Genomic DNA, 17825 nt, shown 5'->3' on the forward strand with positions numbered 1-17825 from the left:
AGATAATCGATAATTAGATCATAATCCTTTAAAAGTTCGACACATCTTCTTTGCCTCAAGTTTAATTCTTTCTGAGTCAACAAGTACTTTAGACTATTGTGATCCATATAAATATGGCACTGTTCCCCATACAGATAATGACGCCATATTTTCAATGCAAGAGATAATTTTTCTCATGATTCTTCAATTGTCTTGAGGCATAAGCCACAATATTTCTCTCTTGCATGAGCACACACCCCAGTCCATTATGTGATGCATCACTGAAAACAACATAGTCTTTTCCTGACTCAAGTTGTACCAAAACGGGGACCTCTGTTACTATTTTCTTGAGCCCTTCAAAGCTTTCTTGACATTTCTCCGTCCAAACAAATGGCATATCCTTTTGTAACAATTTAGTTAGCGGCAAAACTAACATTGAGAAGCTCTTTACAAATCGTACATAATAACTAGCAATTTCCAAGAAACTCCGAACTTCAGAAATATTCCTTAGGGGTTTCCAATCCACTATTGCTTGGATCTTTCAAGGATATACTCTCATGCCTTCTGTGGAGACTATGTGACCAAGGAAAGCAACTTCGACTAACCAAAATTTGGACTTTGACAATTTGGCATACAACTTCTTCTCGCGAAGTGTCTGAAGAACTACTCGAAGATGAACATCATGTTCTTCTCTTAACTTAGAATATACCAAAATATCATCTATAAATATCACCATGAATTGATCCAAGTACGGTTGGAATACTCGATTCATCAAATCCATAAATGTTGCAGGGGCATTAGTCAAACCAAATAGCATCACTACAAATTCATAGTGTCCATACCGAGTCTGAAAAGTTGTCTTTGAAATATCATCCTCTTTGATCTTTAGTTGATGGTACCCCGACCTTAGATCTATCTTAGAAAACATCGCTGCTCTTTTCAATTAATCAAATAGATCATCAATCCTCGGAAGAGGATACTTGTTCTTTATTGTTACTTTATTTAACTGGTGGTAATCGATGCATAATCGCATAGATCTGTCATTCTTTTTCACAAACAACACAAGTGCTCCCCAAGGAGAAACAATGGGTCTTACAAACCCCTTATTGAGTAACTCTTACAATTGGTCTTTTAATTCTCTCAATTCAGTCAGATCCATTCTATATGGAGCCATAGAAACAGGTTCGGTACCTAGGTGAACCTTAATCTTGAATTCTACCTCACGATCTGGAGGCAATTCCGATAACTCCTCAGGAAAAACGTCTAGAAATTCTCTAACCGTGGGAACATAATTTACTCTAACCTCTAGAATTCTAGTATCTATCATAATTTCTAGAAATGCTATGCATCCTTTCAACATCATTTTCCTTACAGTCATGGCTGATATTACATTAGATGTTGATTTCGTTATTTCACCGATCACTACGATTTTTGAACCTTCAACTCCCTTTAGAAATAAGTGTTTCTTACGACAATTGACCCATCTATAATGTGAAGACAACCAATCTATGCCTAAAATGATGTCAAATTCATCGAAGGGCAACTCCATCAAGTTTTTCGGAAACACAATCTCTTGGATCTTTATATGGCATTTTCTACATACTCTAGTTACTCTCCACTGTGACCCATAGGGTTTACCGCTATCATCTCACTCATAATTGGTTCTAAAGGGATTCCTCTAACTCTAATCAACTTTGTACTGATGTACGAGTGTGTAGAACCAGGATCGACTAAAATAAATACAAGCTCATCAAAAAGATGGAAAATACTTGTTATAATTTCAGGGTCATCCCGATCCTCATTAGTCTTAATGTTGTAAATTCTAGTGACTCCCCGAGTCTCTTGTCTCTGCATTGAATCTGATTGTTCCCTATATATGCCCCTTCCTCTTCTTCTATTTGAGGTTGCCACCGATCTTTCAGATTGCACTGAATTGTCCCCAGATTTCTTAGGATAGTTTCGAGCAAAGTGATCAGTCTCGCCAAATTGGAAACAAGATCCACTGAAAAGTCAGCATACTCCACTGTGCAATTTGCCACATGTTTAACATGGAATTCTCTCCCCATATACTCTACCCGAGCTAGCAGCAAAAGACTGAGATTGTCTATTTTTCTGTGAAGCTGCTGCAGAATCATCTCTATCAGTATATCTGGAACTAAAGGCCTTGCCTCTTTTAACATGATGGGGAGTGGATGGCATTCCCACTCTTTTCATCATCTATAAACTCTACTCCATAACTAAAGTCTCATTTTAAGCTCTTTCAATAGCTTTGGCTCTATTTATGACTTCTTGTAAACTCGGCAAGTTCAAAGCCAACATCATCTCTTTCAACTTTGGCCTCAACCCCTCTATGAACTAATCCCGTCTTGCCTTATCATTTGGAACAACTTTAGTAGCAAAACGACTAAACATGTTATACTCAGTCTCAAACTCATGTACATCTCAATCACCTTGCTTCAGATTAAGGGACATTAACAGCATTGCCCGTCTGAACTTTTCACCCACATACTTGTTCTTGAATTCTTCCAGGAAGAATTACCATGTCACTTGATTCGGTGGTGTACACATTATAGTATTTGACCACCATACCTGAGCTGATCCTCTAAGTAAAGATATAGCTCCACCCAAGTTTTACGGATCCGAGCATTGAAGACTTTCGAGAATTATTATAACATCATTTAACCATAAGTCGGCCTCCATGGGACCCTCCGTCTCTTCTCCCTGAAACTCTGTCGCTCCCAAGCTCTTCAGCTCTTTTGGAATTAACATTCTCGATGTTAGAGAGGAAGGGGAATATTGAAACTGAGTTAGTATGACATCAAGGGCTTGCATGAAAGTTCCAAACTCAGGCACCAAAATCCCCTAAGGTACTGGTGCACTAGCATTTTCAGAAGGGAGAGGATGTTCACTATTAGCCTCATAACTTTCACTATCAGTTCCTTCTTGCATCTCTTGTTCCCCAGCTCTTCGTGAATTCGAAGATTTTGACATCTATTATAACATACATAATAATAACATTTCAATTAGTAAGGAGTGTCATCAATTTCTCTCTAAATACTAGAAACATTGACAATCTTTACATCATGTAATCCCTTTTCTATTTTAAAATAAAACCAGTTTTGGCCGAGAATCGGCTAAACCTATAGCTTTGATATCAATAAATATAACACACATCTCTTGTATACCATTCCGTACACGAGATACATATGTCACATCACTTTTAAAATAGTTCATCATTTGAAAACCTATAAAATTTTATTTTTCGATTAATGAAAACATAACATTTTAATATAAAGAAAAACATTGATTGTAATATGTTACAAAGTTCTACTTAATTAAAATTCAGAGCATTTTTAATACTTTGATTACATGCCAAATAAGTTTTCCCAAAATAAACTAGATTGTCCTAGTGTCACTGATGAGTCAACCTTAATTGATGATCACCGCTGCTACAACTGCTTTCCTTACTTAGTTAATCTCTTCTTTTACCTACGCGTGGAAATAACACATGTTAGGCATTTACTTAGTAAGACATAATATTATAAAGAACATTAAGGTATACATAAGTATCTCATGGTTATTTGATTTCAAACTAATTCATCTCATCCATAAGGATTAGATAAGTCACTCTTATCAAAACCAAACTTCTTTCATACTATCATCATAAACATCTTTAGTAGGTCCAACAAACTTTTCTTTCTTTCATTTTTCTTTAGTAATTATTCATTAATTTCAGTTATGACCTCTTTTCATGCCTTAATACATCCGTTCATACATTTTAGTTATGGCATCCTTTCCTGCCTTATTGTATTCGTTCATGCATTTTAGTTATGGCATCATTTAATGCCTTAATGCATCCGTTCATGCATTTTAGTTATGGCATCCTTTCATGCCTTAATGCATCCGTTCATGCATTTTACTTATGGCATCCTTTCATGCCTTAATGCATCCGTTCATGCATTTTACTTATGGCATCCTTTCATGCCTTAATGCATCCGTTCATGCATTTTAGTTATGGCATCCTTTCATGCCTTAATGATAACATAGTCAATACTATAAAAATACATTAATTTAAACGTTCTAATTTGAATCAGTATGAATCTTCTTCATATCAAATAATTACAGTAATTGTACTCACCTGGTAATCCCCACTAAAAAGATGTAGAGATATTTGGCTAATCAGCCACTTTATCTTTCTCCCTTTTCTTGCTAGATTTAGGAGTTTGGTTACGATCTACACAAGTATCCATTAGGTACACATAACATACCAATGTTAGTATACTCCTTAACATTATACTCTAATAAGATTTAAAAAATATCATTATTTCAAATTCTATAACAATTTCAACCTATCTTGTTGTTCACATCTCATTAGTATCAGTACTACTACCCTGGTATCGATACTTCTATACTATGGTACCGATACCCCCTTTCAATATCGATACCATTTCTATATTTTGTGTTGCATGGTATCGATACCCTTATCTCAGTATCGATACTATTATACTATGGTATTGATACTCCTTTTCAGTATTAATACCATTTTGACATTCTATATCCATGGTATCAATACTTCCCTTTTTTAGTATCGATACCCCGTCAATATTGATACCACTTACATCGGTACCGATACTGTTTGTCCCATTTCTACCTATTTACACCTATAGTATCAGTACTGTTCTATCAGTATTAATACCATTGCCCAGATTTACCATTTTTCAACACAATTTTCACTTAAATTTCCCCTCTAATCTTATACTTTTACCTCCAACAATACTATTTAACTCCTTTTTACTTAACCCAACTAACTTTACTTCATTTTGCCACCTTTAACCTCTAACATCTTCATGGAACATCTAAACTCAAGAATCATATCATTTTTTCTAAACATGTTTTTAATCATGTCACATGCTTCTAATCTCTTATTCAATCCTTTGACAAGTCAATTCTACTAATAAACCTCAATAAAAACACATATATCAACATATCATTCAAAAACCCATATCTTTAAATCTCCTATAAAACATCCACCACTTAGTTTTAATCTTCTTTAACCCTTCTTTAAGCTTACATATCACTTAATGTTACCAAAGAAACCCATAATTTAAAGGAAGAACTAACTAATGGAATTTTACCTTAGGCTAGAGAGGAGAGAAATACCCACGTGAGTGAAGAAGAAGAAGAAGAGTAGAAATGGATATTTTACTCTTTTTCCCCCTTTTAAAATACCTAATATGGAATATATTAAAAATTCATTTACCTCTTAAAAGACCAAAGTGCCCTCTTAAATTACATATTGCTACAAATTAGTTTAAACACTATTTCAAATCATTTCCTCATCTTTTACCACTTATTTAATAAATCTTTAAATTTTCAAATCTTTTCAATAAGTCTCTGACCTGCTATTTGGGGTACTACAAATAAAAACTTCATTAACATTCTATATTGTTACTCATTGTTCAAATTATATCGTGTTTTATTAGCCCATCGTATATCGCTGAGAACTCAAGGTATATGAGTACATTGAGGTTGTGCAGTAATGCAGTCACCACTGCTCATATAAATTGCATCGAAGTGCCACGTAGAATTGTCCCGAAGGACCGCGTAGAATTTTTCCTGAAGGACAACATAGATTTGTTCCTAAGAACCACATAGATTTTTCCCGAATGACCACATAGATTTGTCCCAAAGGACCACGTAGAACCCTCGACTCTTGGCATGCCAACTATATCCCTAATTCTCATAAAATATACTTTGGGCTTTAACCATATAATTATATCTCATTTTATTATTCAAAGCGTGTCTTATTCTAATAGAGTACATTCACATAGGGCACTTTCACTTAGATTGTTTTCGCTTAGCACATAGAACACATTTACATATATCATATTCACGTAGATCCTTTTTCACTTATAACACTTTTCACGTATAACATTTTCACCTATAAATATACTAATTTATTTCACATTGCATTACCTAAATTTATTATTTATTCACATAGAACAATTATTTATAGCATATCATTTCAATTTACTCAACTTATCATTTCCTCACATAGAACTTATATTATTTCCTATAACATTATTAAACTTATCAGCTGTTCTCATATAATATATTCACATAAAAAATATATATATTCCTAATAATGAAATCGAATAGTACTTTTAAAATATTATTTAGATAAAAACCATCAGATAATACAATTCATTTAGTTCATAAATATATGAGGTTGGCTCATCACAAGTCGTCCTCCAATTTTATACAAAGTAAGTAAGAATGCACTCACCTTTGACTCACTTAACCCTTAAACAACTCCTTTTTTCTTTCACTCTATCTTGGTACGTCCCTTCGTTCCGCATTTACTTTCAATCAAATATACACATAACACAACCCATATGAATACCGAAACTCAATTAACATGTAACCCACTAACTTTTATTTAAGCGAAATGAAACACTTAATTAACATTTTCGACTGAATAGTATCGATACTCTACCCATAGTATCGATACTCTACCCATAATACCGATACTTCTCTTCTATAGTACCGATACAATTTTAGCATTCTGGAAATCCTTTTTAATTACAATATCGATGCCTTCCTCATGGTATCGATACCACCATATCAGTATCGATATTACTTCAATTAGTATCGATATTGTTCATCGCATTCAAATATTTCCTTCAATTTTAACCTTATAGTATCGATATTGTTCTTCCAGTACCGATACCCTTAACCAGAATTCATCTATTTCACTTCGAAATTTACCTAACTTCACTTAAATATCATACTTTAAACTCTATTCATGCTTTCAAACTCATTTACACTTATTCCCACTAACTTATATCCATTAAAACCCATTTTTCATCTAAATTTCTTCCATAGAACTCTTGAACTAAAAATCATATCAGTTTTCCAAACTCATTTTAAATCCTTTTTAACCCTTCAAACACCTTTATTACACCTTTGACAAGTCAAATATATCATTAGAAATCCAAATACTACCCAATCTCATAAATTCCCTTAAAAACCCATTTTACTAATTCACCAATAACTCATAAATTTCATGGTTTTTAGTTATCTTTAAGCTTTCTTAAGCTTTCATATCACCAAACAACTAAGAACCAACTCAAAAACGAAAGAAACAATCCACTTTAAAATCACTTACCTTAGCCATGGTGTGTCTCGGTCGAGAAAAGAAGAAGAGAAGAGTTCCAGATATTTCTTTCCCTTTTTCTAATCCACGCATGTTAAATAAACCTTAAAATGAATTTTAAATTCATTTCTTATCAAAAGATCACTTTTCCCTTCAATCCTTCAACCTTTGAAAAAAATTCCTAGACAATATTTTCCAAAATTAGTCCTTAAACTTTTCAATTTATCCAAATATTACCACTAACTTTTAAATCCTTATACTTTAGTCACTGACCCAATGTTTGGGGTATTACAATTCTCCTCCCCTTAAGAAAATTTGTCCTCAAATTTTCACTGTAGAGAAAGATAAGGAACTATTCTCTTTATATCCTCTTCACACTTTCATGTTACCTCTTCCACTTGTGATCATCCAAAGCACTCTTATTAACGAAATCATCTAATTTCTTAGTAATTTAACTTCATATACTAAACTTTTTACTATTTCTTCTTTATAAGTCAGGTCAGATTGAACTTATATTTCTTCTGATGCTATGATGTGAGAATGATCTAATCAATATCTCTTGAGTATCGAAGTATCGAAACATGAAAAACATTTTGAATCTTTTCCATTCTGGTAGCAACGCTCCCTGATAAACTAATTGTTCAACTCTTTTTAAGATCTCATAAGGTAAAATGAATCTAGGATTGAACCATACTTTGCATCCAAAAACAGAGAATCTTATTCTGAAACGAGACTTTGAGAAACACTTTATCATCTATTTGTAATTCATTTTTCTTTCTCTTTAAATCCATGTAGGACTTTTGTCGAACATCAACTATCTTAAGATTATCTTAATTAATCTTCACTTTTTCTTCAACTTCTTTGATCCAATCTGGCCGCACTAAGTCTCGATCTTTCAATTCAAACCAGCTTAATAATGTCCAACATTTTCTTATACACAAAATTCACTTAAAACTATCTTCATATCTTTCTTAAACTTGCTGACATACCACTCATTTTAAAACAAACTCAATAATAACTCTTTTCGTGACATATAAACATTCATCTGACTTTAAGTCTTCAGTTCTCCCTTTTACCTACTTATTCTATATTTAACCAGTATGAAATTTTCATCTTTCTCTTAAGATCCTTAAATCGATCCAGCAACAAAGGCTTTCATTTAATTATACAATCAAAACACTATCTATCTTTAAAAACAAATGCATATTCAGAACTTTCAAATTATAAAAATCTACCAGAATTGTTATAACAGTCACCACAATAATCTTTCATACTTGTAGTATAAAAGCATATCCTCAATCTCCAAGGAATTCAATTCATCTCCTGTCTTTTCACTCATTCGATTCTACACCTACTTTTGACTTTTGGAAATCTGTATAGATATAATGTCATTCACCATGTAGATAATGGTGTTCTATTAATACAATAACCCCAAGCATTGCCAACTCAAGATCGTTAGTCAGTTGATTTCTTCCATCATTCTCTAATTTCTTTGTAACATAAACCAAAACCTTTACTCTTGCATAAATTCTCATCCTAATTATGATAAACATAATCTTTTCCAAATTATACTTATACTAACCTTGAAGCTAATGTCAATATTCTTTTTATCATCTCATAATTTTCTAGGTACTGAATAGTCCAAAAGTAACATGGCTATCCTTAACAACTTGATCAGAGGAAATATAATCATTCAACTATATCTCAAGCTTCCATAATATATATATAAATCCTTATTTATTTGACTACGACTACATGGTCAAGAAACACAACCTTAGAGAAATCCACATAACACTTTATTAACTTATCATGAAATTTTTCTTTCAATCTTTTAAACTTCATCACACTCACCTTTAACATAACTTTCTAGACCTAAATAATATGCTTAAACTAACTATCTGTCTATGCATGGATAGAAATGCTACAGTTAAATCGAATTCCCAAGACCTTTTTCAAAGACTTCCAAAACTTTAAAGAAACTTTAAATCTCCATCAAATATAATTGAGAAATATACTTCATGAAATCGAACAATCTTTTTATATAACCACACGTACTTATCCATAGAATATTCACCTTGCTAAAATGAAAGGTGCTAACTTAATCAATCTCTTCATAAACGTCCAACTTTTTTCTCCAAAGCAAACCTGGTACAAAGTTCATAACAACTCTTTCTCATTTCCACTAAGAATTGAAAATTGCTTACTTCCATGCCAAACTTATAATCTACACCTCATTATAGCCCTTGTCATACATGATCATTTAAACTCAGTCACTTAAATCTTTAACTCTTTATTCCTTCATAAATCGAAACCTCCTTGCAACATAGGTCAACTCCTTTTTCTTCATGCTCAGTTACTCTTCTCATATCAGTATGAGAAGCCTCATCATATCACTTATACTCATAACTGATTATCGATTTTTATTGCACCTTCATAACTTTGATAGTCAACACTATTTGCACAGAACCTTATTCTTTATCTTTTCTCATACTTACATTTTCTCCACTTGATTCATCAAGGACTAGATTCAGATACTTACCTAACCATTTAAAATACTTCTTCTACTTCAATTTGCACAATTTCTGACGGATCTTCTAATCCAGTTCAAAAAATTATATTTAAACTAAACTTTTTATCAATTAACCATTCCTAGCTCCTTATTTATTTCTCGAAAATAAGTTTCTCTTACCTTGAACAAAACACACTTGCTTTATTTCTGTACTACTTTGGAATCATTTTTAACTATTCTCTACGACCTTGCAATTACTTCTCAACATTACTTTTCCAAATTTAATAATTTCCAATTGATCTTATTATTATTTACCTTTTATTTCCTTGATTCTTACTAATCCAAATATCTATGACCTCATTTACTAATAACTTACTTAGTGGGAAGGGGAGTTTCTCTAGAAATCTTTTGAATAATCAGAAAATTCCTACAAGATTTTGAATTCAAATTAACTTTTTCAAACTTCACCTCAATCATAACTCGTACATATATTATACTCCCTACCATTTTACCACACCGACTTGTCATTTGTGTCCTTAATAGGCTGGAAAAGGTGGTGAACTAACACATGATGAGGCAACCATCATTAGTGGTGCACTGGATTTAACTGAAAAGGTAAATGTTGTTATTGGAATAGCATTTTATGAGTAAAAATGACTTTGTCTCTTTACATCTGTCTATTTCTGATGTTTCATATTGTGTAAGATGGTTATTTTTATTTGAAAATACACAATGAACAAGCATACTTAAATCTTGATCTTATCTATGCAAACACAGCTTGATAAACATACAAACACTAAATCTAACCAGTTCTAGTTGTCAAATGGAATTAGATCTTTTAATTGGATAGTGAACACATCCCTCTACTATAGAGCCAAAATGGTTAGGTTGTACTCTACAAGGTTTTGATGGCCATCTAAGGGACATAAAGATGTTTCCTCTATTTCTCTTCCATTGTACAATGCTTGGACTTTTTGAAATCTATTAGTTTCATTTTTAATTTCATACTTTGATATAGTTCAGACTTCAGAAGCTGATAAGAGTTCAATGCCAATCTCTTATAAAACAGTTGCAATCATAATGCTTCTTGTACATGCAGACTGCAGAGGAGGCTATGACACCCATTGAATCAACATTTTCCTTGGATGTCAGTTCAAAATTGGATTGGTTAGTTTCAGTTGGATGGTGTTCTTCTTTCTGTTGTTAACACATCATTTTTGCTTTGATATTCTGGGGGAAATATGAGAGTAAAAAACTGAGAACTTTAGTATCTGTATATATAAGAAAAAGGTTGAAATTTAATTTGTATCTTATCGTGGTCAGATGCAAACTATGCATGTCAGAAGTTTTACAAGAGTTTATATGGAAAATGAATTTTCATCTGACTGATAGGTGGACAGATTTCCTAGTTCATTCCGGAATTTGAAACATTATAGTTATATTCATAGGTTAAGTACCCTATCCTGATGTGGATCATACTTCCTTTTTGCTTTAATAATGCCTTCCCTTCTCCTTCTTTTAGCATGACACTATTGGAACATGATTGACTTTAATGATCATCCCCTTTTAATGGTAAAATCCTAAATATTAAAGTGCTTCATTCTACATTAGTATTGAAGCTGGGTCATAAATCGATTTATTTGCCTTTGGCTTAGGGAATCGATTGGAAAAATTCTTGCATGTGGTCATAGTCGTATCCCTGTCTATGCTGGGAATTCGAAAAATATCATCAGGTTGTTACTGGTGTGTTCAGTTACCTATTGGCTCTCCAATGGGTTTCTTTATGTTGAAAGCCTATTGTTAATGGTCGGCAGTTCAACATTGAATTAAATTTTCCTTCAAAAAAATTCTTACAAAATTTCCTTTTCAATGAGATTTAGGTGAAAATTCTTCTCACGGTACGGCTGGAGACCGAGACACCAGTTAGTATTGTTTCTATCCGTAAAATTCCTAGGTGTATACATGTACTCCCATTACTTTTTACGTTTCTCTATATATGAAGAAAGCATGACTTGTCATGCATTAATACGTCAGGGTTCTATCACATATGCCTTTGTATGATATCCTCAATAAATTTCAAAAGAGAAGCAGTCATTTGGCAACTGTATTGAAGGTTAAAAGAAAGACCACAGACCCTCAATTCCTTGATAATAGGGAGAAATTTGACGAGCGTAGATTTACTAATGGGGATTCTCAACAAACAACCCCTTTACTGACCAAATATGACAGTAAACCACATAGTGTTATTGATATTGAGAAATCCAGGCCTATCACAGTCAAGAGAACTCATTTTCCTAATGGTGTCACATCCGGTACATTGCAACAGTTTTCAGAGGATACCGAGGATGGGGAAGTCATTGGTATTATTACCCTAGAAGATGTTTTCGAAGAACTTCTCCAAGTATGTGATGTTTTTGTCAGTTTCATTTGTCTATCACTAATTCTTATAACTAAATTCATTTGTTCACCCATCTTTGTAACATCCTCAATAGCGGGTTAGTGACTAAATTGTAAAGTTATGGAATTTGGTACTTAAAGTATAATAATTGAATAGTTCAAGGACTTATAAGAAATGTGGTGTAGGATCAAATTGAAAAGAATGATGAATAGAAGGATAGAATGGTCATTTGCAAGGAAAATAACTAAAGAATGGATATATATATTAGCTACATGTGGAGGTGAAGGAAGTAAAACACAAGGTTCCAGAGTTCTCTTCTTCTCTTCTTTCTCCTCACGTGAAGGCTCAAAGCAAAGGTGAGTTTTCTCATGAGATGATTATTAGCTGAAATTTAAGTTTAATTTTGATCATTAGATGCTAATTAATCTTAAGGAAAGCTTAATTTGTTTTAAAACAACAAGATGATGGCATTAGGAAGGATTAAAGTAAGGAGGTGAATAAGTGAAATCTTGATAGAAAGGTATTAATTAGATTTCAAGACTAAATTTAACTTGTCATTAGTGGAATTAAGGAATAGGAAGTGTTAGAATGGGAATTAGAACATGTTGGAAATTGAGTATGATTTCTGAATGCCATATAAAGGATAGGAAATTGGGTTTAAAGAAGTGATTATTGAGTGGTAATGAGTGTAAGTATATGTATGCAAGTTAGGGATATTAAATAAGGTGAAATATAAAGAGTTGGGTTGAAAAGAGAGTGAATTTCGTGCTTAAACTGGAATTTATGGGTTGTGTGCATCGGTACATCTTCAATGTGTACCGATGCACTCTCAAATAAATAAACATCGAATGCAATTAGTGCATCGATGCACCCCCTTAAGATGAAAACATCGAATGTGATTTGTGTACCGATACATGGATAGTGCATCGATGCACACGTTAAGGGATGCATCGATACACTGTAGAGTGCATCGATACATACCTTCATTAAGAGATGAAAATATCCTTTATTTTAGTGTAAGAAGTGATAGTTTCGAATATATCAATTAGTATATTGATATGTATCAATGTATTACTATGTAGATTTATAATGTAATCATGTTCCGGAACAATCGAAGGATTAGAATCGAGTCAAAACAAGGCTAAGGTGAGTGCATATCCTAGATGAAATTGTATTGAGATAAGACTTGCGATGAGTCTATCTCTTATACTTAAACTTATAATTTCATATTCATTCACATGCATATTTATATATGTATTAATGTTATAGTGATTTTATGCATAATTCATTCATGCTTTAGTATGAACTTATATGAATGAATGCCATGATATGAGAATCCATTCAGGTATTGGAAATAATGAAAATGATTATGTGTATTCATATGAAGTGAATTATGTATTATGTGAAAAGTGATAAAAGAGATATGAAAATGAGAATTTTATTATAATTAAGCCCATGTTATTTAATGTGAGAGCTGTACGTATAATTGGCATGCCAAGAGTCGAGGGATTATCAGTGGTCATTTGGGACGTAGTGGACCTTCGAGACATAGTGGTCCTTTGGGACATAGTGGTCATTCGGGACAAATAATCAGTGCCCCTAGTTGGAATTTATTCGAGTTGTGGTGATAGCATTCGTGCACAACCTCAATGTACTCGCGTACCTTCTGTTCTCAATAATGTACATGGGTATTCAAAGATAAACTCAAGGAAATTCTTATGAGACAAAATTATTCATTCATGCATTTCATACTTATATGTCATAGTGTGGTATCTACATGTTCATTGCAATGTCCTAATGGATTGATAGTAGTGTATGTCATGATATTATTGTTATATGTTTATTTTATAACTCACTAAGTCTGTGACTTAGCGTGTAGGTTATTTACACATAGGTACCAAGAAATAAGAAGAGCAGAAATAGGAGTGGTAATGATAGCATTACTACTAGAAGATCATATCAGAAGTAACTGGTAAAGTATGTATTTTGTCGTATACAATGTGTTGGCATGTAAGAAATGTGTTAGTTACGAAAGCTCTGATAAATTTTATATTGTCCTGGTTAAATTTTTTGTAAGTCAACAACTTTTATTGTAATGAAAGTTTAAATTTTCATTGATTTTCTTTAAGAGTCAAAGTTTGAAAAGTCAATGTGACAACTCAGACCCGTATTCAGGTCGGGTACGGGTAGGGGTGTTAAATTTAATGGTATCAGAGCTACGGTTTAGTTGATTCTCGGCATAAACTGAGTATAGAGTGTCTCATAAAGTATACATACCAACGAAATAGTGAAAATTTTTGATCTGATATAATAGTAAGTATGTTGTTTTGCTAATAGAACGATATGGTTATATTTTTATAGATGTCTAGACACGGTAGTTCTAAAAGTGAAGCGAGAGATGACAGGCCCACTGAAAGTAGTAATTCACCTGCCCTGGCCAGGAAAGGTGAAGAACAAGCACCTTCTGGAGTGCCTGCGAGTGATCAAGAAACGTTCTTCAGGACGTTGGACGTTGTATTGGCGCGTATCCAACCTCCTGCTACTTCAACTCCAACAACGAATATTGTAAAAGAGTTAAAGGGTTTAAGAGCACCAGAGTTCAGAAGTGAAGCCGAAGAAGGTTCTGTTACTGCGGGCCTTTGGCTTAATGACGTGAAAATCATGCTTGAGGGACTTTATTGCTCCGACTCAGAAAAGTTAGATGGAGTGGTTTCCTTGCTTAGTGGGCAAGCGAGGATTTGGTGGACCAATGTTACGTTGAGAATGTCTGGTGATCAAGTAACTTGGTCCTTGTTCTTAGAAGAATTTAAGCATAAATACATCGAAGATCAATTTATCTGACAGATGAAGCAATGGTTCATGAATCTGAAGCAATGGAACCGTACAGTGTATGAGTACGAATGTGAATTCAACAAGTTAAGTCGCTTTGCTGCTGAGTTAATTCCTACAGAGAAGGATGCTTGTAACTGGTTTGTAGAGGGATTGCGTCCTCGGTTGAAAAAGATGCTTATTGTGTTGAACTTATCCTCATTTCAAGAAGTGATTAACTGTTCCAAAGCTTTAGAGAGAGCTCAGAATGAGAGGTTTAGAGATTTCAGAGATCAGACATCAAAAAGATCGGTGCATCATCGAGTGTTGCACCATCAAAAAGGGGCAGAGATGGTGGTTCTCGACCCCAAGCGAGATCAGAGTTAGTGGTATCCTCCACGAGGGGATCAAATATGATAAGGGGATGACAAACACAGTCAGTTGGGTCTAGAGCTGGGAGATCTAACTCGAGTCAAGTCAAACAATATCCACATTGTGGAAAGAATCACTCAGGGATATGTAGACTAGTTTCGGGAGCCTGTTTTAAATGTGGGGACACCGGGCATTTTGTTCAGGATTGTCCTATGATAGTTGGTGAATTTGCTCAGCCAGAGAGGTCTTCTTCTGTTACTCATAGGGGAAGAGGTAGAGGTAGAGGAAGAAGTCAGTCAGAGTCTACGGCTCCACAAGAAATACGTTCTACAGCTCGAGTGTATAATCTTAAAACCAATGAGGATCGTGATGACCCAGAGATTATAGCATGTATTTTTCAGTTGTATGACAAGAATATTTTTGTATTGATTGATTCAGGGTCTATGTATTCTTACATTTGTAGTAAGTTAGTGAGAGAATTAAATATTCCGTTAGAAGCTACTAGCAGTAAAGTTATAGTGACTAATCCATTAGGGCACAGTGCTCAAGTCAATATGATGTGTCGAGGGTGTCCCATACGGATTCAGGGAATTGAATTCCCTGCTAATCTGATAGAATTACCTTTTGATGAATTTAAGGTGACACTAGGAATGGACTGGTTATATCGTTACTATGCTAATGCTGATTGTAGATTGAAAAGAGTAACATTGAGAAGTCCAAAAGGTATAAAAGTCATTGTATTTAGTGAAGGATAGAACTCATTGGCTAATGTAATATCAGTGATGTCGGAAAAGAAGTTATTGCTATAGGGATGTCATAGGTTTATTGCTAGTGTGCTGGATGTTAGAACTAAAGAGAAGGGAATTGAAGAAATTCCTATAGTCAGAGAGTTTCCTAACGTATTTCCTGCAGAGTTACATGGTTTGCCTCCAGACAGAGAGGTAGAATTTCATATTGAAGTAATGCCGGGAACTACACTTATTGCCATGGCACCATACAGAATGGCCCCAAAAGAGTTACAATAATTAAAGATCCACTTGCAAGAATTATTGGACAAAGGGTTTATCAGACCAAGTGTCTCGCCATGGGGAGCTCCAGTTTTGTTCGTTAAAAAGAATGATGGATTCATGCGTCTTTGCATTGATTATAGGCAACTCAATAAAGTGACCATCAATAACAAGTATCCCCTCCCCCGAATTAATGATTTATTTGATCAGTTAAAAGGAGCTTCAGTGTTTTTGAAGATTGATTTACGTTCTGGTTACCATCAATTGAATATTCAAGATAAAGATATTCCAAAGACGGCATTCAGAACGAGATATGGGCAATATGAGTTTATCGTGATGCCATTTGGAGTTACGAATGCACCGACTACTTTTATGGATCTTATGAACAAAATATTTCAACCCTATTTGGATCGATTCGTAGTGGTGTTCATCGATGATATTTTAGTGTATTCAAAGTCGGAAGAAGAGCATAATTCACATTTGAAGATTGTTCTACAGATTTTGAGAGAAAACAAGCTTTATGCCAAACTCTCCAAATGTGAATTCTGGTTGAAGAAAGTGACATTCCATGGACATGTGATTTCTGCAGAAGGAATTCGAGTGGATCCCCAAAAGATTAAATCCATTTTATAGTGGGAAGTTCCAAAGAATGTATCAGAAGTTCGGAGTTTTCTGGGGTTACCTGGTTATTACCGAAGGTTCGTCCATAATTTTTCGATAATAGCATTACCCCTAATTAAATTATTGAGGAAGGAGATAAAATTCGTGTGGGCTTTGGAGTGTCAATAGAGTTTTGAAAGGTTAAAGAAGATTTTAACAGAAGCTTCAGTGTTGGTTTAACCCGAGTCTGACAAGAACTTCATAGTGTATAGTGATGCGTCTCATAACGGTTTGGGATGTGTATTGATGCAAGAGGGTAAAGTGATGGCTTATGCATCAAGACAATTAAAACTACACGAAAAGAACTATTCAACGCACGATCTAGAGATGGCTGCAGTAGTGTTCGCTCTTAAGATCTGGCGTCACTACTTGTATGGTGAACGATGCTACATGTATACAGACCATAAGAGTTTGAAATATTTGATGACTCAGAATGAGCTAAATTTAAGACAGAGGAGATGGGTGGAATTCTTGAAAGATTATGATGTAGTGATCGATTTCCATCCGGGGAAAGTAAATGTGGTAGCGGATACCTTAAGCCGAAAGACGTTTACAGCCTTACGAGCTTTGGATGCCAGACTATCATTAAATGGAGATGGTGTTATCTGTGCTAAATTGACTCTCAAGCCATCATGGCTAGATCGAATTAAAGAATTGCAAGCTGGAGATGAAAAGTGTTTAAAGAAGCTACAGCAGATAAGGAATGGAGAGTTAATGGATTACGAGGTGAAAGCTGATGGGAATCTATATTATCAAGGAAGGCTAGTGATTCCAGATGATAATGAGTTAAAGAATGATTTATTAACGGAAGCTCACTGTAGTCCATTGACCATGCATCCTGGAGGAAAAAATGTATATGGGTCTCAAGAGTCGATATTGGTGGCCTGGAATAAAGAGGGACATTACGGAATTCGTATCTAAATGTTTGACGTGTCA

General features: G+C 34.1%; 1 protein-coding gene across 1 annotated transcript in view; it reads left to right on the plus strand.

The window, feature by feature from the left end:
- Positions 1-17825, plus strand: part of LOC120165424 (DUF21 domain-containing protein At4g14240-like) — a 29896-nt gene that overhangs the window by 3155 nt on the left and 8916 nt on the right. Inside the window, exons 2-6 of the mRNA XM_039174943.1 lie at positions 10188-10259; positions 10744-10811; positions 11300-11387; positions 11525-11598; positions 11679-12045. Coding sequence (XP_039030874.1) covers positions 10188-10259; positions 10744-10811; positions 11300-11387; positions 11525-11598; positions 11679-12045 — 669 coding nt within the window. The remainder of the gene's footprint in view (positions 1-10187; positions 10260-10743; positions 10812-11299; positions 11388-11524; positions 11599-11678; positions 12046-17825) is intronic.

The sequence above is a fragment of the Hibiscus syriacus genome, unplaced genomic scaffold, assembly GCF_006381635.1.
Source record: "Hibiscus syriacus cultivar Baekdansim isolate YM2019G1 unplaced genomic scaffold, ASM638163v2 tig00111582_pilon, whole genome shotgun sequence".
NCBI classification, from domain to species: Eukaryota; Viridiplantae; Streptophyta; class Magnoliopsida; order Malvales; family Malvaceae; genus Hibiscus; species Hibiscus syriacus.